Genomic DNA, 24,917 nt, shown 5'->3' on the forward strand with positions numbered 1-24,917 from the left:
GGAAAGAGTTGACTGTTTGCCGGTATGTACTTTCGCATGCATGTAAACACAATAACTTATATCAATGAAATTCGGTATGTTATCCTGTGACTACAGCTGTAATTTCGTGTCAATCGTTCGGCCAAAATACACACTCTCACGATGGATTCAGTAAAAATCCCAGATTCACGCCAACGTTCTATATTTCATAACTGTCGTTCACCAATGCCATTCAATGTATTCGCGACCATATTCAAGATCCCAATTTTATAAAGAAGAAGCTGGATAAGACTTTTATTTGTGGCACCACTCCTGTTGGTTTCATTTGGTAGTTATATTAACTTGTATTCAGACAGCTGGACTTCTCTGAATGGATTTCGTTCAAAGTTAGACAGAAATCTATAAATCCACCTAGCTCAAAGCGTTTTTGAGTTATGATGTACAGACATAATTCCAAAAATACAAGGAGGTTTGAAAATTCATCAAAATCTCAAGTTTGAATTACAGTGCTTCCGGTATTCTTCGTATACGAAAAAGTCAAAACCGACCTCTGTATTTAAGAGATACTGCAAATAATTGCAACGCTCACAACGAAGTGTATTTTTAACGGCGAGACAAGAAAGAGAATCGAGTAAATTACGATCGATTGTTAGTTTAGTTAGATCGGTGTTAACGCAAACGCCATTATAATGGTCATACCGCATCAAATTGAGTATGAAATCAGAAGATTCAAATCTGTAATAGTTTTGAAATAAATAGAAATCTACAAATTTGGAGTAACGGCCATATATGTAATTTCAGCCACCGAGCTCAAAGTATTTTCGGTTATCGTATTTATACATAAATAGAAAGGCATTTAAAAAAATTATTTTTTGAAAGTTTAAAACGTGGGGATTTGTCAAAATAGCGAGTTCGAATTTTTTTCACGATTACAATACTTTTCCTTTGTATACTTTACATACGAGAAAATTAAAATAAGATTATTCGAACCTTTGGTCCGAAATATTACAAAGGTTACAATTGGAGAACTCTGCCATGCTTTTCATCCAATGAGTATATATAGTGATGAAGTAGTTTTTTTCCCCGACTTCTTTCGAAAATAGAGGGATGATGGGGAAAAGGTAATCATTATTGACATGCGTAAGGGTCATTAGCCTTCATATAAAACAGAAATTTAGAAAACAAAAATTTAGTATAGAAAAAGTACATTAATCGTCAAAAATTCTAACTTGAGATTTTGACGAAATATATCAGATTAGTTATGGCATTTTGTGACAATTTTTCGTTTTAATAGGTTGAAAAAACCTATCTAAAACACAAAACTGAGTTTCGGATACTATTAACGCATGCCAGGGATTATTAGCTAAAACACTCTCCAAGGACGACACAATTCAGTAAAAATGCAAAATTTACGCCAAATGTTTTATATTTTTTAACTACGCCAGAAAAAGCGTTTTCTGACTTTATAAGTTTATTAGAAAGTATGCGAGAAAGTTTTGGGGAAACTATCCCCGCTGGATTAAAATATATAGATTACAGAACATTAAGAAAAGATTGTAGTAAAGCGAGGAATAAGCAAGTATCAGCATCCAAATGATTTAATCTCAGAACTTTACGAACAGTTTTCAAATCAGACTAATGTCGAAATAGTTTTAATTGAACTACCATTTAAGATAGGATATATTGAATGAGACGACTTTTTCAAATCGCATTTTAAATTTAATATCATAATTTGACATACAAAATTAATATACTTAGCAAACTATGTTTTCTTAAAAAAACATGTTTCAAAATTTAAAAAAAAATAACTAAATAGATAATTATTGGTATAAAAATTATTCTTATGAATTTCGATTGAATTTTTAAGAATATTTAAATGTAATTTCACAACCAATGCTGAAATTAATTACAGTACATTATTTTTAAAATGAATGGAAAGGCTTGCATTTAAATTATCCTTTTGAAATCTTGACTAAGAAAAAATTTATAAGTTTCACAAAATTCTGAAGCATAGGAAATGGAAATGCTATTTAATCCCACTTTATACAATAATTAAATTGGCAAAAACAAATTTCATTTTGAAGTAATAGAGTTTAAGACAGTAACACAGTCTTTAAGCGAAAATCTGAGCTGGTAATTCAGTCTCCACCCTTCCTCAAAATACTTATCTGAAATTGAATAAATCTGTACATAACTAAGATTGGTACAAGACCATAACATTTTAACAAACACACCATCATATCAGGACAAAACTTTCTCACATTCTCCTTAATAAAGATATTATTCCTCCTACTCAAAAATTTGAAAATCAGATTTTCATTTTCAAAGTTTTGTTTTGTGCCTGTAAATATAGTGAAGAAAAAGAGTCTTACGAATACTATTATATTGGATGATTCAGAATAAAATTTAACACAAAATTACAATTGCAGTAATAAGACAGCTTGTTTCAATGTCTTTTGAATTATCATGTTTACATGCATGAAAATATACAGACCAACAGAATGCTCAAATTCTTGAAGGATTTTACACGAATCTATACTTTAGATCCTGAAACTGTGTACCAAATTTTATATCACCAGCTTCTTGTATTTTGCAGTTTTTGAGTTTACTTCGACAAACTTCCTCTGAATGGATTTTGTTCAAAATTTGACAGTTATCTATAAATTTAGAGTTAAAACCACATATCAAATTTCATCTTTCTAGTTAAAAGTATTTTATAGTTATTTTTTCACAGGTAGAAATATAATTTCAAAAATATGATTTTAGGTCTTGAGGAGGTCCCAGATGTGAAGATTTGTCAAAATCTTAAGGTCAAATTTTTGACAATATTACTTCGTATAAGAAAAAGTAAAGAACTTTGGAGTCAGTAAGGATTTCATTTTTTTAAATACAAGTATTAATTCTAATGCGAATTTCAGCATTAAATAATAAAAAAAAAATCGTAATATAGAGCAATAACCAAGAAAAAAATTTGAAAAATGAATTCATTTATTACATATAAAACAGATACACCCAAAAAATTAAGGCAAATCACATAATCACAACACATCAGCAACAGAAAACAAATTCATTATAACAAATGCACACTAAATATCTTAAATGTTTAAAAAAATAATTTATTGGCAAGTTCTAAACAGTGTATTGCTTTTGCTAAAACCATTAATGCAATAAAGTAAATTTCAATCTGTACAGATAGATCATCAGTATTTAAGAATATTTTATATACACACAAAAAAAGATTACAGAATATAAGTATCTTCAATTTATAGAGATCAAGATATTTAAATATTTGCAGTTATTAAATTACGACATAGTCAAGGAACTTTGAGCAAGTGCAAAGAAGTTAAATATTTTTATATAGTATAACATATACCAATAATCACTTAAGGCTTAAAACTAATATAACTTTGTTACATTTACCAGAAACCAGTGAACTTTTCATCTTGACGGGTAGAAGACACAAAAGTCAAATAACATTTTAATACTCTAATTTATAGAATTTTAACATAAAAAGAAACACTCACAAAAATAATTTGAAACCATGCATATAAATAACAATGCATGATTTATAGAAAAATTACAAAAATTAAGCACAATGAAGAAAAACATCAAAAAGCAAACAAGCTGAAAACATTTTTTTTTTTTTACTTGACAATGAAAGTAACTGGTTAGAGATCTTCTGAATTCATTCTTCATTTAGAAATTTCAAATAAATTTTTGTTTGTGATTTTATTTTTTATATACATATATGTTCAGTGTTGCATTTACTTTTTGATCAATATGAAGTTTAAGGTGGGGGGGGGGGGGGGGTAGTTTTGATTTAGAACATATTTCTAATTTTTAAATTATATACAGTTTTTAATATGGCAAGAGTTAAATTTCTTTATTTGAATTTCATACTTGGAATTTTCAAACATTTCATTTAGTCTAATGACAAATAATGAAAAGATGTTCTACAAATTTTATCAGGTCAATAAAAATTTTACTACATATGCTTTTTGGGAAACACCCTAGAGTTTTACAGATTATACTCTGCACTTAAAAACTGAAATATAACTTACAATAGGAAATTCAACAGATCTGGCTCCAAAATAATTGTTTGGAATTAGAGAAATTGTATGGAAAATGAGAATAATTCCTTAAACTAACCTTAGAGGCTGTTCACAAAATGAATGTATGTATGTCTGTCTGTTTATGTAAACTGAACTTTACATAAACAAGAAACATTTTGAATAACATGCCAAGTTTTTTAACTGATGTTAGCAGTAACTCTACTTTCCAAATATCAGATTTAATCAGTATCCAAATTGTTGCAAAATATTGGTATTAAGAATAATAATTTATATTTGTTGGGCATAAAAACCATAACATTTTTCTAATGCAAGCATGATTCAATTCTTTCTGATCAATAGCTTTAAAAGTAAATAAAATATAAAGGAAAAGGAAACAAAAATGAATTAATAGAATAAAATTAAATGTAAAATAAAAAAATTAACAAGGGATATACAAGCAGAACAAATAAAATTATTTCAATATAAAAAACTCCAAAAGATTAAAAATAAAAAATACCTACATAACTTGTTAAACTAAATTAAAACAATTTTTGCAACAAATGCTATTTAATAAATGCGAGTTAAAAATAAATCTAAAACAACACAAAATCAATAATTTTAATGATAAAATATTGTAATACCTAATAATCAATAATATAACTAAAGAAATAATAAAATCAGCACTTAAGAAATATATTCTTGAAGGTTCATATGGACTTCAAGGCTAGTACAAGCACAAATGACTGTGCAAAGCTGATTAAAAAAGCTTGAAGACCAGAATACATTTTAGGGCTTAAACACAGGAATTTTAATAATCTGTATATTTATGTAATTCCTAAAAGTAATTGGTTTCACATATGTAATTATCTCTTCCTACAACCCTTATACCTAAAATAACTATAAGAATTGAGAAAAATTATTAACAGAAAAAACCTGGAAGAAAGAACAATGAAAAAAAAAAAAAAAAAAAAAAAGGCAACATAAAAAAATTAATATGAAAACCATTTCATATGATCCAAACATAGGCCGAGGATTGGATTTCATATAAATTTAGAATGTATTTCAATAAAACATTCAAATAAAACATTAAAATGTTAATTTAAGAAACAAATTCTATACATAATATCCTTATTGTGCAAAAAAAAAAAAAAAAAAAAATCTATTTTAAGTCATTTAAACATAGTTAAGTATTATGAAAAATGATCATTACATCAAAGATCACATGTTGCTACATTAATGAGTTGAATGATTCTCAATAATTTGCAGATTATTGCAAAGAATTTTATATACAGAATGACTGCAAAAACTTAGTACATGCAATTAAGTAAAACGATTTTATGAATTTCCAAATTTACAGCTTAATAAAAACAATAGAAAATTCTGAAAAAACAATAATTATTATTAAAGCAAAACAACTATTGTAAAATGGGAGCATGATGTATCAAAAATTAAAAAGTAAAGAGAGACATCTCCAAATGAATTTTCATGGAGTGGGGAGGGGGAGAAACAAAAAGTATAGCATTGAATGAGTGATGCCCAGAGGGGGGTATATTCAGTAAGGCTATACAACTGTACACATTTTGTAATGTTTGCTGACCTTTTCTTTCAAAGATTTTAGGTTATATTTTAAGTTGCTTAAAATTATCACTTTTTAAATTACATTCTATAATTAAAGTCTGAATGGAAAAATCTTGTCTTAAACTGAAGAAATATAAGTTTCAAAATTATTTCATGATACAAATTAAAATATCTTTAAACTGTTAATTAAAATTATTTAGTATGCAAAGAGAAATTCCATATAAATTGTGAAAAAAGTATTTTAAAGTTTTTATTAGATCTACAAAGGATAATACTCGATCCTTAATCATATTCCAAGTCAAGATGTTAGTACTCTTCCAGTTTCTAGCCCCCCCATTACTTTCCATGCAATAAATTAATTATTCAAGCAAAGTTAATTATTATTTGTATATAATATTTTGGAATATACCAAATAAGAATTGCTACACTAGTTAAAGACCAATAAATAAAACAAATAATAAATTCATATAATTTTGTACTTTAAAATACAAAGACAACCGGCACTAAAAGACTTGGCAATTTTGACTTAACAGAAATTAAAAAAATATTTTTTTTGTATCATTAAATTATGTGTTTCTGAGCTACTGGTAGTAACTATTGCTCACTTTTCTTTACATTTATAATACAATTCTTACAATCACTAGTTACTCAGGCACAACTGTTCAGTCATATTATTATTGAAAAAAATGTTGCAAAAGACATGTTTTTCATTAAAAAAAAAAAGTACTCTTAATGGAAAACTTTCTCACTACATTTTAATAGATAAGACAAAATGCCATCCATTCTTTTCATAAAATTTGGGAAGAATGATAAAAAATCCTGCATAAAATTACAAATTCTTCCTTACTCCAAAAGGAAACAGGAGGGAACAGACAAAGATGAAAAATAACACAAATGGCAGTGCATGCTCCAAATTTAACAAAATCAGCATTAAGAGTGGGAATGATTTAGGGATGAAAGAACCATGGAATGGCAAGAGATATTCAATTCACAAATTTTTTTCAGCATTCTCACTAATTTGCCAGAATTAACATCACAAAAGGCAATACTTTTATATTAAAAATTATTCAAATACATAAAACATTATATATATATATATAATAAGTCGCAAAGTTTTTTTCCTCACTTTTATTGAAATAATTACACATTTAGAAAAGTAAAGATATAAAACTGAACTAGTAATTTTATTCTTAATATCTTCACATTCAAACTTATTACCCACAATATTTATATTTATTTACCCTATATGTGCAGTGATTATTTTTAAAAAATGTATGTAGATTTCTTGTAACTTCTTACATTTGAAAAAAGTATGAAACAATTTTAAAAACAAATTTGAAGCATTTAGTTAATTTGCACAGAGATGAATGATAACAGCGTTATAAGGAAATAGTCTCTAAAAAAAGACTAAATAATTTGCAGCAGAAATTGTTTCATTTCAATCTATTTATGTTTTAAAGTTACAATATAAACATTACACAAATTATTTTTAATTAGAAAATAAAACTATCCATTTAAATAAATCTAAATGGGATTATATAAAGATAATACTCAGGTACAAAAAGTAATTAATTTATAGCAAGTAACAATTACATAAATTCCAGAAACATTCCAAAAACTGAAATCCACAACAATAAAAAAGTTAAGATCAACACATGAAAAAAAAAAAGAATACAAAACAGGAAATAAAAGTAATGAAACTATTTTGAGGAATAGCATAATAAACAAGTTTATCATATAGAAATACAAAATATCTTATGCACATTATTCCTCATAAATCAAAAAAGTCACATTTCACATTAAAGTTTCAAAAGGGTTTTTTTTTGTGCTTTGTAAATTCAAATTCTTTAATCAATCTTAAATATTTTTTTTCTAATATTTAACACAGATGCATACATTTTTATTATGTCATGCACTTTATAAATAACTGAAATAAAGTATAATTTATGAGATGTTCAATGATATTTCAGCCTCACATCCGAAACCTTTTATAGATAATTCAAACACAGTCCGCTAAGCGTTCACTTCCATTAAGATAGATCATTCACTTAGTTTTCCCTGGATTTTTATTTAAAAAAAGTTCATAATCTTATTATTGGTGCAAGGAAATTGATACAGAAACCGGTACCAATCAATGACCAAATAAAAGTAGTTGGTTTGATTGAGGTAACATAATCTCTTATAAATATTAAGGTCTTTTTCAAGTATGCATTGGTGACTCTCAAGAAGCGAGTTTTTTCCTAGAAAAAAAAATTGAATTGTCAATATAGATGGAGAAAAAAAAAAATAATAATGAAAACTGCCACAAGAAACAGCTAAAGGCACATAAAAATCTAATATATAGTATTTTTAATTTTTGAAGCTATAGTTTTCATAGCTTACAAATTTTGTAAATCATTACAGAAAAATGCAATGAAAAATATAAATATTAATAAATTGAATTTATTCACACTTAACCCGCAAAAACAGTCGAATCATATTATTATGACCAACTATCTAATCAGCACAGCCTCCTCTTGTAACCAAAACAGCAGTTAAGCAGTGGCAGTAAGCATTTATGACCATGAGAAAAGCAGAATATAATGTAACTCATGAAGAGTCTCAGTGGAAGGATCATTCTGTCTGATATGTCAATCAAGATTTTCTTAGATTTTCACAAGGATTAAAATCTGAGGAATTTAGAGACCAGGGTAGTTCAAGAATTCTCCCTTATGTTAGAAAAATTATACACAGACAATTTTGGACACATTGCATGTAGCATTATCCTGTTGAAACACACTATTATTTGCAAGATACAAGTTGCCATGTAAGGATGTACTTGATTGGAATTGATGGATAAACACAAACAGCTATTGAGGGTCTCTTCCAAAGGAATTAATGGACTAAAGCATATCAAGAAAACATGCCATAGACCATCATACTGCCCCCTCCAATTCTTTGGTTGAAACAATGGTTTCTGGAAGTTTGTTTTCTGATGTCTTTAAGTGAATATGCCAGGCCCATCAATCTCATGCAATAAAAAAGGAGACTTAACTGAGAAAGCAACATTTTTCCCACTGCTTTAGGGTTCAATGTTTGAATTGTAATGCAAGTATACAATGTTTCTTGCAATACACATTAGTAAACATGGCGCTGAAATGAGATGTTATTGTGAAGGCTAATATGCAAGAAAGTGTGTTCAACAGTTGTCATGGATAGTTTTCTGGTGGGTTGTTGATTCATTTGGCCACCATGTAGTGATAACACACCAATCACTTTTAACCAGATGTTTCAAGTGACACTCACTCCTTTCGTTGATGGTCTGTGGTGTCTCATTAGTTAAAGTAATTAATCTTTTTTTAAATTTTTATTTTTAATCGTAGTTCTAAATGTTCATTTAGCCAACAGTACTGTGCAATTTTGGCTAACACTAAACTTAGCCTCTATTATGAATTTATCTAAAAATAATTAAGAAATTTTAATATCATCAGATTATTACTGCAATACTATAAATAATGCAAAAAAATGAGAAGATTTTTTTTTTTTTTTTTTTTTTACATTAAGCATATAAAATATGAAAGGCAAGTAATGAACTAGTAACTTGACATAAAACAGCCAACAGAATTTAAATAAGAATCCATTATAAACTAGATGCATGCCAGTTGTTCTTCAGAATCAAAGGATGTTCTCCAATATAGCACTGACGATGCTACATAGCCAAAATTTCAGTACTTCAGAAATTTAAATGTAAATCTTCTGCCACCTAGTGCATATGCAGAAATATGAATGGCCATTGTTTTTGATGTTCAGTAAATAATAGATTATCATGAAATACAAACAATGTTTTATTCTCATGGGGAAAAAAAAAACAGGGAATCGCCACGTTTGTTAAGAATTAGGTTTTTCCAGTCAGATGGCCAGCTTTTTATTAAATTGATGATACTTTCTTTTTTTTTCTCAGAACAAAAATGGTTAATTCCTTGAAACAAGTTGTAAGTTAATACTATTAAAAGAAAGTTTAATTCAAAGATAAGTACAATTTATGTAAATTACTGAACTTTACAAAATAGTCTCCAAAATATTCAATATAAATAATATTTACCAATGGTATGCCAGCATCACTCAAGAATTCAGCCATTTCCTTTTCATCCAAGTTTGCACTACTGAAATATTCTCGCTCTTTTCGCCGAGTCCACCAATCATGGGATTTTCTGTAATTAAAACAATTTTATTAAAAGTTCCAAGGGAAACAAAAATTAATAAAATATCTTAAAATGCTACATATAAATATACATTTATCTCTAACTTACTTCTTAGTGCTACTTGGAGAAGTGAAATGATATTTATAAAGAATGGCTCTGATGTATTTTGGAGGCTTGTTAGGTGGAAATGGCAAGCGCTCAGTATCCAAAAGTTTTAAAACTACATGGATGAAAAATAGAAAGTACAATTTTATATAAACTTTTAAGAAACCTTTGATAAAAAAAATTATAATGAATAGCATATACAAACCATCTTTTTCTCCATCCAACAGACGATAAATTAAACTGACAAACCATGGATTATGTTCATAATTTCCAAGAGCAGCAAACCACATTTGCCAATCTAATCGTGGTTGATGAGGAACTGTAAAATAATTTAATAAACATGATAAAAACACTAACTTTAATGCATATATTATTGTCGGAAATATTTAAAATGTTGCATTTTAAAGTTTTTACAAGGAAGTTTATTACGTTTATACAATAAAATTGATACATAAAATTAAAATGCCAAAAAAAAAAAAAAAAAAAAAAATTATCTTGATGTTCATAGAATGACAAGTCACTTACTAAGAACAGGCGGACATTCAGAAGGATTGCCAGTTTTGTATAAGAAATGATATTCTTTCCATCCAGTTGAGAGGGAATTACTACCTTCAATAACAATTTCTGGTCGCCCATCAATACCAGTCATCCTTTGAAACAATAAATGATAGGTTTTAGAACATACATTAATCATATATCTTTTTAGAAATTAGTATAAAATGTTTGAAAACAACATACCTTCTGAATAAGCCATATGAGTTTGATATGTGAAATTCATCTACTCTTTTATGCCATTGATGTACAATTGGCCACAGATTATTACGAGTTCTAATATCCAAAGCGGCATGTGGAACCTTCACCAATATAATATATAAAAAGGATATTGAGAACTCAACAAAACAATTTTCAAATTTATTAGTAATTAAAAAATTAGGATATACAAAAATAATAAATTCAATAAGTTTAGCAAAACATTAAATCATAAAAAATAATAATTTAGATAATTTTACATTCTATTATAAGATATTGCGTCATTTTTTTTTCTTACCCATTTTTTCTATTACCATAGTTTCAAATGTTTTTTTTATAACACAAATATCTTTTATATTAATTTTCAATTGAGTAATTCAATAAATATCTTATAAAATCAAAAGCTTCAAAAATAAAAGAATAATCAGTAAGTTATCTTAGCATTAAAATATTTAACAGAACATAAAATTAATAATTGTTATTCTAAGTAGAAGAATATTGAAAGTTTAAAATTATTATCATTATTCACTAAAATAATCCACATAATTTTTAAATATAAAACATTACCAAAAGATAGTTGCACATTGGAATTTGGAATCTGACTATTTAAAACACACATACACATAATTTTTGATGTTTAATAAGAACATTTAATAAGCACTGGTGGCCACTTCCTATGGTGTTAGCAGCCCCTCTTCTAAAAAAGCAAGTCAAACCTCTAAAAGGTCAAAGAAGGGACCATTATGTTGAGTTCTGTACTTTTCAGTCATATCCTGAGTTAAGTTGGTAATTCAATTATTACAAATTAATTCACTCCAGACAATCATCTGTGAAAGTCTAAAGAGAATGTGCAGTATGGATTCAAGTTATCTGGTTCAAAAGCCAGAGAGAAAATCTGAACACACAGATGTAGAAATTCCTGCCGTCACATACGCACATTAATATGGATATGCAAGAATGTCTAATAATCTTTTCATTTTGAACAGCAGTAAATAAACATTAGTTGAATAATAACATTAAAATCATACCAGGCTGATAATGAAAAGCCATAATGCAGAACATGTTACAAAAACAGTACCAATCAAAGCATAAAGCTTCTTGAAAAATCCAGGTTCAATTATTGATCTAGAAGAGAAAAATACTATGTAAAATAGAATATTATTTTTTATACATGTAATAAAATGCAGCTTCAAATTTAATCATTTAAAAAGAAACTTATTATATATTTAATATTTTTTGAAATGAATGAAACTCAATTCAATGACAGCATATTATATATGCAAACTATATTTGGCAAAAATGTACACACAGTAATTGTTTTAAAGTAGATTTCAACTTGCATTTGCTTGGGTAAAGAGCTTACATGCATAATTCCATTTCCAACATATCTATATATCTATTTAATTTTCATTTTTAAAAATTTTATATTACCTTTCTAACTAAAAATTAGCATAGTGAATTCATTATTAAAATAATAATGAAGCTTTTTAATTGTTATCTAATATTTTGAATAAAATCATTTACCTGTAAAGAGCTAGAAGAATATTTGCACAAAGAGAAAGAGCTCCAATAAAAATAGTAACAGGCATAATTTCTGTTAAAGCATTTCTAAATTCAGAAGCAGTGAAAGCTGAAAAATTTAATGAAAGCTTTTTTTTAAATACTGAAGTTTAATATATTTATAATCTACATAAAATGAAATTATATGACATAGCCTTTACAAGAATGTTTAAATCCGTATTTCCACTTGCGTATTTACTTCCAATTAAATACTAAACTTTGAAGGAAACAAAGAATGGGAACATATATGAGAGCACTAAAAACATGGTCATATGACAATTGAAAATATATATTCAGATACTATTAATGGAAAAAGTTTAACAAAATTTTTTTAACAATACTAAATTTTTAATAAAATTCATAATTATTTGAATTGCATCTGAAGCCACTTTATAATTTTTTTTAAAGTTCAAACACTGAAAATACATGATTGAATAATTAAAGATCCAAATTTTTACACAAATCCTTATAATAATCTTTGATTTTATCTTTCCAAAATATTTTCATATTGAGCAACAATTTAATTAATGCTAACTACACTAAAGATCACAATGTCAAATAGTGTATCAAATTGAATTAAAAAAATATTCTTAAACTTAAATGAAAAATTGTGAAAAAATGAAATTTATGTCATTAAAAAATTTAATTTTTTCAGTTAAGACAAAACAAAAAGCACTTTTTATAAGATAACTGCTTTGGAAGATATGAGTATCAATTTCTGAAAGCAAGATTCATTAGATTAAGATTAATATACAGGTGTCAAAATTTTGATTTCTTGCCCAATATAATCGTGACAATTTTTGTTTGCAATTTAAAAAAAAAATTGTTAGTATTTCTGGTATACACAGACTTAGACATTTTTTGGATGATTGGCACAATTTTGATTTGTTTGGTGAGAAACGGTATATTAATCTTAAGTCTTACCACAATTATTTATCTGACAACAGTTAACTCTACTTTTGCACTTGATTGAACTTTTTGTTTGAAGCTTACTTCTTGATTTCTTTTATATCTTCTATGCTCTGACTGATTGTTCTCTTTGGTGACATGGCGAAATATCTTCAGAACATATCTGATAATATTTTGCAGCTCCATTAATTAGCTAAGTGAAGTGTTTGATTCAGTATAGCTAGCTGTAAAAATATTTAATGAATAAAGCAGTCTGAAATTCGTATGATGTTTTGTTTATATTTAACTGTTGCTATTTGGCAATTATTAATAAGCCCGATTTCTGCGCCATGTAACATTAGTGTTTATATATCGAGAGATATTTAAGAATCATAAGTATTCATACGAGATATTTTTTTTTTTTTTTGCTGAATGTTGCAATATTTTCCCATAAATGTATTATGAAGTGTTTTTTCAATTAATTTTAAGAGTACAGGATGGCAGGAGACTTTTGGTGACATATCTAGACATAATAAACTTTCACATGATTTTTTTTTAATCAACTCAGTGATTTGCACTAGTAAACTCTTGTAATTTTTTTTTCTAGATCATAAATAAATTATAAAGTTTTGTTTTTAAAAAATTTTTCTTAAAAATGGCAGGTGGTGGAAGGTATTTTACTTTGATGATGCATATGATATACATAACATTTCATATGAAATATAAATTAGAAAAATCATTTTGCCTTATATTAAAAATACAAATAAAAGTAATTTTTTTCTGCAATAATTTTCTTCAAAGCTAGTACACTAAAAATACAAAATTTTGATTAATTTCTAATTAATTTAATATTTAATTTTTGACAGTTTTCTTTCTTTTTTGTATTAAACAATCTGTATTAAACAATCAAAGAGTGAAAAATAATTAAATTGCAGTTTTCTTCATTTACAAAGACAATGAATTATTTTGATAAATCCATATTAACATGCTTATTATGAATTTGTGCATAAAGGTATTAATTACAATAATACCAAAAAAATTAATGGCATATTTTCTAAAAGGCTGACTGTCTACTTTAAAGCTGAAAAATACAAAACTAAATGTCAAATAATTTGAATTATACCTTTTTGAAATTAAAAACATCTTCTATAAGGGCTCATTCTTATGAACATAATGTAGTTGTGCATCATAATTAATCAAAACATTTAGAAATAAATTTTGAACTTGAAAAAAATAAACTTGGGAATGAAACAACATTGTTCAATTTAGTATCAGATACTTAAAAAAAAAAAAAAAATAATAATATTTCTTCACAAACTCTATATGTATTCAGCATTTCTCAACTTCTCATACACAGAAAATAAGCTCTTTTTCTATTGATTATGTTTAACATTTGAACAAAAACATGACCAACAGAACAGAATGAATTCTAAAGAGCACATGATTTTTTAAAAATCTCTTTTAACGGATACAAGAATATAAACTGTTTGTCTATATTGCTAATAAAAACTAACATAACAAATGTGTTTGACTTACCTATTTTACTATCGACAGTCCAATCAGGAAGAAGCCTGAGTGAAAAAAACTTTACTGTGCCATACAGCAAACAAATAATTACAATATTTTCAACAGCTAAAGTAAATAACTTTTTAGTCCATCTAAGTGCAGTTCCTCCAGTTGATTTGCTTGCTAAAATACAAAACAGAAAACCAATTTCTAAAAATTGTTATAACTGTGTTTTAAAATTACCATTATCATTCATAAATCAAAATACTTAAGGAAAATTATGTCAGACATTAATTTCAGATAACAATGCAAATGAAAAATCATAATATGATGTATTTATCCCTTTCCTAATTCATGCCTTTAGAAATTTTCAAGTCTTAATATATATCTCAGTGAATAAGAAATGGCTTAACAAAGTTCATGATCAACATAAATTTCAGATTATGAAAAATTCCACTTTTTTTTATAGCTTTATCTTATAACAAAAGGAATTATTTATGCTAAATATCTACATATATTTTATGAACATGTCAAATATACTTATTTATTATTCAAAACATTACATTCATATTCATATACTTTCTATTAAATTTCAAATCACACAATAATACTATCAAAGAATATGCATTTATTTAATGATTGGTTATTTGAAATAAAATAAAATAGCATTGACTCTTCCAACTCAAAGATATAGCCTTTTAAAAAAATACGCACAGATTTGCTTATTGCATTGATAAAATAGCAATAACTTTTCTGTCTGCAGCATTTTATGCAATCTTTTCATGTAGGTTAAAAAGATTTCAAATATAAAAATTATTTTCTGATCAGGAATTACAGTGTTTTTAAGAGCTGACAGAAAGTCTGAAGAACAGTTAAACACAGAAAGAAGAAAAAACACCCTTAAAAGTCTTAAAGTAATTAAAATATTTAAAAAAAAATTAAATAAAATGCTGAGTTGAGATATTTAATAATATCTTGTAATTAGTGAAAATTTCTTGACTGGTATCTAAATGTAGCTTTTGGAGTGTTATTTATTTGAAAAATTTAAACTAATTAAAACGCAAATGTTACTTGCATGTTTTTTTTGTTTTTTTTTTGTGAAAATATTATATTTTACAGAACTAATAATTTAGCTGATCATAAATAGTTTAAGCAAATAGTATATTTGTCAACCAAATTAGGAATGAAATGTCTTAAATCTGAAAGCAGAGAGTACCTATAATTATTGACAAATTAGAGGTTTTCGCAGCAGAATACAAGAAATATTTTAGCCACCAATATCACAGCGAAAGCAGTTAAAAAATTAGTAATGAGCCTTTTGAATCCTCCCCATTAATATAAATTTTAATTTCAATACTTTAAAAAGATTTCTCATTTTTCAGGAACAGCACCTTTTTGTAAATAAATTTTAATGGGTTTATCTGCATTATGTTTGTGTATACTCTCCTCCGAAAATGCCAGCAGATATCTAGATGGTTTAATAATAACAAATTAGAGATTCTAACCAAAATAAATCAGCACAACAAAAATTTACACTATGTAACAATATGCAACATTAAATTACCTGGAGCAGGACGACCAACCAAACTAAGAAGGAAATCATCATCCACCAAAGACAAGCACATAACAATTGTAAGAAGATTGAAGAAATTATAATTTCCAGTTAGTATTATCAAAATTTGAAAGAAAACCTATAAAAAAAATGGAAAAATAATTTTTAAACAAATACAACAATGGAAGCGTAATCTTATTAAATTCAATATTCATTTTTAACATACCTGAGAATAAAAACTAAATAATCTGAGAGAACGAACTGGAGCAAAAAATAGAAACGGAATAGGAATTTCAATAATAAACGTTCCTACAACTCCTAGCTTTAGAAACCATTTGGGAAGATGGTGAGCATACCAAGCTAATGGCGTAGGAATGCACTGACTTTCAAAATGATAGTTTAGAGCTAAAAATAAAGTTTAAATATTAAAAAAAAAGAGGAATGAGTAAAAAAACATGATAGAATATCAATTAAGCATATGATTATATAAATATTAATACCATACAACTAAACAAAGTTGGTATATAAGTAATTTATATATATACAAAAAGGACCAAAATCTGATATTTGGAGTATAATTTAAAAAATGCATATAAACTTATACATATACTAAAAAATTTATCCATCACATTAATAAAAATTCATGCTATTTTTACAAAATTATAATTAAATAAATACACTTTATAATACTTTCAAATTGTAAAATAAATTAATTTATTTTACCATTGAATTAGCAATTTTACAATTACGTTTAAATACTTTCAAATTTAAAAAGTATTTACTGAATAATTATAATTTTGTATTACAAATGATACATCCAATATAGCTGAAAAAATTATACCTTTGTTTATTTGTAAATATTTGATCCAGCTTTTTATTTCTAAATTATTAATATCATAAGAAAAAAATAATTTCAAATATAAAAACTGTAAATTCAATAAATTCAGTCTACATTAAAACAGGCGAAAATTTGTGCAATAAATTAAGTTGAATATTTAATAAAAAGGGGAAGTGGATTAAAATTTAAGAGTGCCATATATAGAGAATGAAACCCGATGTCGTCGAAAGTGCCTTCTAGTGATGGGGGGAGTAAGGAATATTGACCAAATTATTGAAGGAAGATTTGATTGACAAGCTGAATAACACCCAACAAGAAAAAAATTCCTAATTCCCTGGAGATGTTGCTGTAAGGGAGAATGATAATCAGAAAGACAACCGACTCGCCAAACTATCTACAATAAAACTCTCCCTTACTCTTTGAAGAGATCTTTCGAAAATCGACACTGCCTTTAGTTCGAACATCATGAGAGAGGTGGGGTAGGCGAAATGAGCTATCCAAACTTGTTTAGAAAAGATACGTTTTCAATCAGATATTTTAGATTTTTTCTGCTTGCCCAGAAAATCGTACCGAGCGTCGCATGAATATTAGAAGGGCTCTTAGAACAGAAAACTAATTAATTATTGAAGCACTTCGAATTTCGGACATTTAATTGCTCTTCATGATTCTGTTAATTTATATTAGAAAATCCTGTAATTTAGACGGAGTAGGCGAATAATTCAGTATTTACAGTACAAGATGCGGAACAAAAACTCAGACAAAGTTATTACATCATAGAGCAAAAGTTAATTCATTTCTTTTTGTCTACCACTTCAATTATATCATATTTTATAATGCATCTTTTAGTTTATGTACCGATTTTTGGCCTTTTTACAATGCCAAGCAAAAGATATGCTATTTTAAAGTTGGAAAACGAACAATATGAAGTCTTTCGTTTGCTTAATATTCTTCGGCAAATAGTGTCTGAAGCGATCTATCGTTTCAACGACCTTGGCAATGATGGTCAAAGTCCAGGAAGTGAATTAAAACGTATGTGAACTCTTTCATCAGCCGTAAGGTTATCAAATGGCGAATTCAATGAAATTCGAAGGTTTCCATAAGAAAGATCGCTGGTGAACTGGAAATAAGGGACCGATCAGTGTAACGAATAGTAAAATCAGAGTTCGATTAAAGCCTTACAAGGTCCAGAAATTTCAGTTTCTCATTGAAGAAAACAAACTCGTACGACTCCAAAGACGCCGAAAACTTTTGAAACGAGCTGTATGTCAGCATTGAGAGATTCCTTTTCACTAACGAGAAGCTCTTTACCGTCCAAAAGCGTGTAACTCCTAGAATTATAGGTTCTGGTCTGTAGACGCATTAAGCCCTTCAGCAATTGTTGAACATTGCAAAAATTCAAAGTCGGTCAGTGTCCGAGGCAAAATTTGTGAAAGCTGCAAAACATCTCTGGTTTTTGTGGATGAGGGAGCTAAAATAATTCAAAAAGTGTACCAGTGGGACATTTTAGAAGCTTTTATATTTCTGTGGGTCAAAACGCCCTTCGGCAATGTAAAGTAGGAGTTTCAGTAATACTCTGCATCAGTTCACAAGACTAAAAAAAACAGAAGAGTGGCGGAAGGAAAATTTTCTGAATGTGACATCTGGAGAATGGGCACAATACTCGCCGAATTGCAATCCCATGATGAAAGTGTATGGTCCATTTTGGAGTTTAGAGCTTGCACTAAACTACAAAAAAGTTTGGACTCTCTTAAGCAATGGCTTCTGCAGGATTAGGATGGATTAAAGGAAGAAGACTTGCGGCCCATTGCTGAAAATTTCAATAAGCGTTTGCACCTCTGCATCACTACAAAAGCCGGTCACTTTGAAACCAATTAAATTTATTTATCAGTAAATGTCGAATTTTATTATTATTTGCTATATTTTGTTAATTTATTTTTAATCAAGTTATATTAAAATTTATTTGTCAGGGTTTTTCTGCCACACCCTGTATGTCGTTTGACACAACTTTAATTTTTAACAATAACTGCATTTATTAGTTTTTTAATCCAGGAGGATCGGGAAAGGTCTATTTGCCTATGAAAGTGTAAGATCTCGGATTCATCCTCAAAGAATGGGCTCAATCATTTCTCTCAATAATTTTAGTACTAACAGCGAATTTTAATAAAATGTCCTTGATTTTTTGGAATTTTATAAATAATTAAAAAAATATTCAATAGGTTTAATTGAGAAAGAAATCTAACAAAATTAAATTGAATTTTTTAACTCACAATGTATTTGATATGTGTAAAATGACCTGGTGTTTCTGTGTCACTGGGACATTCGTAATTTCTGCCTGATTTTCCCAAAAAAGAGAATATCCTAAATTTTAATTAAATTAACTAAATTTCAATTTAATTTGAAAATAATGTTAGGACGAATTCCATTACTCTGGTTTTTAAACGTGGGATATAGCTCACTACGTATTTGATATGTGTAAAATGACCTGGAATTTAGATGTGTTCTGTATTTCATATCAGAGTTCTTGAATATTTCAGATTGAAAATTCATTCAAGATTTGTAATAATTTTTATTTACATATATAAAAATAATAAAAAGAAGTTAGAATTTTTTTTTTTAAAAATGAATCTAATTTTTAAGAATTTTTTTTCTTTCAATATTTTACAATTTTATAATATGGTCGCCTATATTTGACAAAGAAAAGAGTAAACTGACTGCAAACCTTTTTCTCTCTGACATTCAGCATAAATCAAGACTGTTCTGCATTTCTGAAAGCTTATCAGTTATTTTTGTTTATTTGTAAGTAAGTAAAATTTTTTTAAAAGTTTAGCGAGATTCAATTCAATAACTTGGTAGGTAGGTTGCTTCGTTCAAAATAGAAATTATGATTACTCCTATATAACCATGATTGGAAGAAAAATAGTTGTAAAATATATTGTTACACAAATGCTAATACACATTAAAAAGCAACATTTCTTTGTCATATAAGAAAAAGTTCTTGTGAAAGCAGTGACCATTTTAGTTTTAGTTAATTTTTATAATTCAGATTTATGGTTGCTAAAATTTACTTAGCTTGTTCTTGATCGCTTACTCACAAGAGTATATTTAAATTCAAATTCTATTAGACATATAACATTTACTACTGTTTTAAAAACCTTATACCATTCTGCGTGTTTTGCAATGCATCTCTTTTAATTTTCAGTAATCTCAACTAAAATGGGAACTTGAAAAACGAAATTGTTTAAACTTCAACTAATACAAAAACTTTCTCATTCATCATTGTTTATGTGCATTACAGATAATATTCTTATCTAATATTAATTAATTAATTTTACTAACATTGATCCTTATGTACCAAATAATTTATTACATTAAGAAGTAACAAGATTTAAAAATGGATACACTTAATAAAAATTACAAAGCTATAACTTCCAAAAATATTACAGCACAAAAGTAATTTTTGCAGTAAGATAAAACTCAAAAAATTATCTTTTTAATGATACCAATGCTTTAACCTACAATTTAAATTTCAAATTTTAACAAATTTTTAAAGAAATATTTTATTTTATTATAATATATTTCGCACGAAATAAAAATAAAATTTAAACAGCATAAGCACGTAAATGGGAAAAAATAAGCTTTTATCAACATTTTGCCATCACATTGACAGAAATTCAAATTCAAAAAAAATAAATTAACTATTATTGCAAATTAAATATATAAAAGTATAAATTTCAGCAAGTGTCAGTATGAAGCAAAAAAAATTTGAAATATATTTTCTAAAAAGTAAATGGAGGAAAAGAATCCTATGGCCTTTTACAATATCTATATTATTAATTAAATAAAACAGTTAAATTTAAGGCAAACATGGTTTAATAGATATATAGGATAATCAGTTAATTTTAATCAAGGGGCATGCATCTACTGAAAAAAATGGTCTAAATGAACTAAACAATTATATTTTATGTAACTTCAGTCAATAAATGCTCCAATGAATTAAGAATTTTAAATTTTTACATTGCCCTCTGCCCTTTCAATTATATTTAGCAAAATTTTTTTGAGACACCAATATTTGAAATAAAAATTGTTGAACTCCAATCAACAAAATCATTCACTAAAACTGAATAATTTATGAAATTTGAACATCACTCTTCTATAAAAACTGGCAATTTTAGACTACTTCATAGACTGTCTCAAAGAAGATATGCCAATCTTTTAACAGGGTTTCTCGACAGTGATTGGCCTACGATTATGAAAATATTGATATATAAAAACTGACAGATTTGATTGCAGAAGATAGAAATGCTCATTTATTTAAAAGTTAAAGTGTCAGAGTAATTCACAGAATATGATTCCTTAGGACAAAAGGACTGCGTAAAATTTAAACTTTATAATTTTTTTCATAAGCTCATTTATTGACTGAAGTCAAATAAAATATTTTTATTTCCATCATTTAAATATTTTGAAAGTAAAACTAAAAACTGAATTTTACAATGAATCTAAGAAATTTTTATTGAATAATTCTTTAAGATATTATATAAATTATTCTACAGGGCACATACAACTACAATGCTGAATGACTCTGCTTTCAATTTTCATATTAAAAAAAGATGTACTTGGTTTCAGTAAAAAATATTTTTATATTAATTGTATTTCCACTTCCAATTGTAAATTTAAAGTAAATTTTATGGGCTCAGCCAGAAATTTACTAAAACATAAGTAATACAATGAACACAACTGTTTAAGGGCTACATAATAGGATGACTGAATTATATAACTGTCAAAATCTGAAACTCTGATAGCTAAATATTTTTCAAAGAAAACTATTAAGAGACCAAGTTACATGAAATATATAATTGAAGATTTTAGACAGATAATAGCGATATTGAAGAAAACTCATTCAGAACTCTGAATATTCAATTATCTATATCTATACTTATAATAAAGCTCAATGTGTGTGTGTGTGTTGGCGCTCTACAGGCAAGGTCATTTGACATACAGCTATCAAATTTGGTACATGTATACCTTAGAGGTCGGGAATGTGCACCTGGGGTCCCTTTTTTTGAAATTTTAATTAGAATTTTAATTATTAATTAAAAACTAACTTTTTAATTAAAACTAAAACTAACTGAGTAAGGCTTCAGTATTTTTTTTCTCCCAACAGTAAAGAGGCTAGGGTTAACGTTTTTCGGCGGATTATTTCAAACGATTCTGTTTATTTTCTTAATGTTTTATGCATTTAAAATTAAACATCGTTAATTAATCCATGTTTCAGATTCATTCTGAAGTACTTTTGAATTAAAATAACACAGAATAAAGGAAATTAAAAATGTATAATCTGCATAGCGTTACCCGAACCGGCGTAGAAAAATTCACGCATTTGCGTTACCGTAATTGGCGAAGAAAATTCACGTATGCGCATTGTTTTCCGATTGTTGCCATGAAACCATTATCAACGGACGATTTAAATTATTTTTAGGTTAGTCGCATTCGTTTGTAAGTAAATTGTATTTATGTTAGTTATATATTTTTTGTATATGCTTATAGTTTTAAGTACATCGTTTTTTAAGTAGTTTTTTTAAACCTGTTTTCGACAGATTATTTTAAACGATTCATTTTATTTTCTTAGTGTTTGATGCATTTAAAATTAAACATTGTTAATGAATCGATCTGTTCATGATGAATCTGAGAAAATTTTGTTGACAAATTCTTGAGATATTACATAAATTAAGGAAGATATTCTTTAGTGCCCATAAAGTTTAAACGCTCAGTGACTCTATTATCAGTAATCATATTATTAAAAAAATGCTTTGTTTCAGTAAAAAATATTATATTAATTGCAGATTAATCATTTACACTTTAATTTAAAGCATAAATTCTACGAGGGGTAACAGAAAATGAGAGAGATACATATCACGTTATGACTGAAAACCTTTATAATATTATGAGTGAATTATATGACTATCAAAATTTGAAGTTTTAAAATATTTTGCTGAAGAATCTATTAAAGTTGGAATTGAGTAAAATATTTAATGGTACGATCGGAGTTTAAGCCCCTGCTTGGGTCAATTTTTAAAAATCGCCAACAACGGCCTAGCGAAATGTTCAAAAGCAAAGGAGCAGATGTTCAATTATAGTACATAATAAAGATTGCCAACTTTATTATGTATTATGTTATCGCAACTTGGCGAAGAAGGGGGTTAAACTCCAGTTCAACCTATTTAATTATTAAAATTTAAACGAACATTAAGATTGGCGAACCGGCTGGTCGCCAAAGGCGGCTAGTTAGTAAATAAAAGAGGATATAGATTTTCTTCTATTAATAATAGAATTAATTATCACTTATTGCAAGATATATGAATAAGATAAATATATGTACAAGATATCACAAATGCAGGATCAAATAAATAAAATTTTTGCAAAATTGCAGAAAAAAAAGCAGTGATTTCTGAATTATATATATAAAAGTACAGTTATAAAAATATCGATAGGGAAAAAAAAAAGCTACAGAAACATTTTTATTGAATTTTCTCCTTTTTATTTCTTTTGGGCCTCATGAATTTTCATTGATCTAGGATATCTGGGATCAACAAGTTCTGGCAATAAACAATTAAAATAAAAGAATTAGAATTTTTCTTCCATTTTTTGTTGCCAAAATATTGGATTATGAATTATTTTTTCTGTTTTATACCCCTTCTCCCTCCACTCTGTAGAAACAAAAGCTTTTTGTATCAAATGCAGCTGGCCCAGCACTTGAAAATAATATTTGTGATTTTTATTTATGGTTGTTTTTCCATCTTTATTTAATTTCCAAAATGGAAATTTTTTAGCGTTGATTGCCTTATCTGGAGTAATCTTTTTACAGGATGCTGTGCATTTCACTTCTACAATTCCATCATCAGCAATAAGCCCATCCGCAGATACAGCTAAATATGCAAAATTTGGGTTTACGAATAAACTGCAAAATTGGACCTTTAAATTCTTTTACAAAAGTTTACTAAATTTGTTTCCAGGTGTGCAGTAGAATTTGCTGAAACAAGTGTGGATTGTGAAGATGCAGATGACCACAGCTATGATGGCAAAAAACAAAAAGCAGAAAAAGAAAATAATGCTGATGAGGAGATTTTAAGACGTAGTGAAGACCAGATAATAAAAGTCACAATCAATCAGAGGGTAAAGGGAGGGTTTATAATGTATTCCTGTGCAAATGGGAAGAGTTAAAGGAGCATTGGGGAGAATTGCAAATTATTTTTCCAATTATATGTTTAAAATACTGCTTTTACACATTAAATTTTTTAAATTTTTTTTATAATGCATCGGATAGAAGTTGCCGTAACTGATGTTTCTCAGCAGCTACTTTGATTTTATTTATGATAGAATTTTTGTGAACTTTTAATATTTAAAAATACTTTGAGAAGTCCGAGAAATAATTCCTCTGGTAGAAAAACTGTTTTTATTCCTTCTACCGATTGCAGTTGACTTCATAAAAAAGAAACCACAATAGCAAACAAAAAAAGATCGCAATATTTTCTCCATAGGATAACATTATGTTTGAAAATTGTAGGTGGCAAATATACGACACCCTTAAATGAAATGAAAATTTAAATGGTAAATGACAGGAATTTTTTTTGAAAAATCAAAATATTTTAAATCTATTTTGATTGATTTACAAATTGATAATGTGCCAATTTTACCTGATAAATCCCACCAAGTTGGACACATGCTTGTTAACTTCACAACTCCAGATGCAAACATGAATTTGAAAAGTAGCCATCGAACAAGCCACATGGAAATAATATCATTAGGTCGATGAGGCAAATATGAGAAAAATCCACTTTTAACTGAACTTTGTAAGAATCCCATTGGTGCAACAAGAATTGTCAAAAAACCAACTTCAAGTAATAAAGTATCCCTAAAGAAAATCAGATTTA

The 24,917-nt window shown here is 27.3% G+C and overlaps 1 protein-coding gene across 1 annotated transcript in view; it reads right to left on the reverse strand.

Moving 5' to 3' along the window:
- Window positions 1–2,998: 2,998 nt before the first annotated feature.
- Window positions 2,999–24,917, reverse strand: part of LOC129965444 (lipase maturation factor 2-like) — a 30,682-nt gene continuing 8,763 nt past the window's right edge. Inside the window, exons 5-16 of the mRNA XM_056079314.1 lie at window positions 24,681–24,898; window positions 16,378–16,556; window positions 16,164–16,290; window positions 14,630–14,782; window positions 12,170–12,275; window positions 11,674–11,770; window positions 10,634–10,749; window positions 10,421–10,545; window positions 10,101–10,214; window positions 9,899–10,010; window positions 9,691–9,799; window positions 2,999–7,849 (exon numbers count right to left, since the gene is read on the reverse strand). Of these exons, the coding sequence (XP_055935289.1) occupies window positions 7,691–7,849; window positions 9,691–9,799; window positions 9,899–10,010; window positions 10,101–10,214; window positions 10,421–10,545; window positions 10,634–10,749; window positions 11,674–11,770; window positions 12,170–12,275; window positions 14,630–14,782; window positions 16,164–16,290; window positions 16,378–16,556; window positions 24,681–24,898 (1,615 nt within the window). The 3' untranslated portion in view covers window positions 2,999–7,690. The remainder of the gene's footprint in view (window positions 7,850–9,690; window positions 9,800–9,898; window positions 10,011–10,100; window positions 10,215–10,420; window positions 10,546–10,633; window positions 10,750–11,673; window positions 11,771–12,169; window positions 12,276–14,629; window positions 14,783–16,163; window positions 16,291–16,377; window positions 16,557–24,680; window positions 24,899–24,917) is intronic.

Source organism: Argiope bruennichi, chromosome 1 (assembly GCF_947563725.1).
Source record: "Argiope bruennichi chromosome 1, qqArgBrue1.1, whole genome shotgun sequence".
Lineage (NCBI taxonomy): Eukaryota > Metazoa > Arthropoda > Arachnida > Araneae > Araneidae > Argiope > Argiope bruennichi.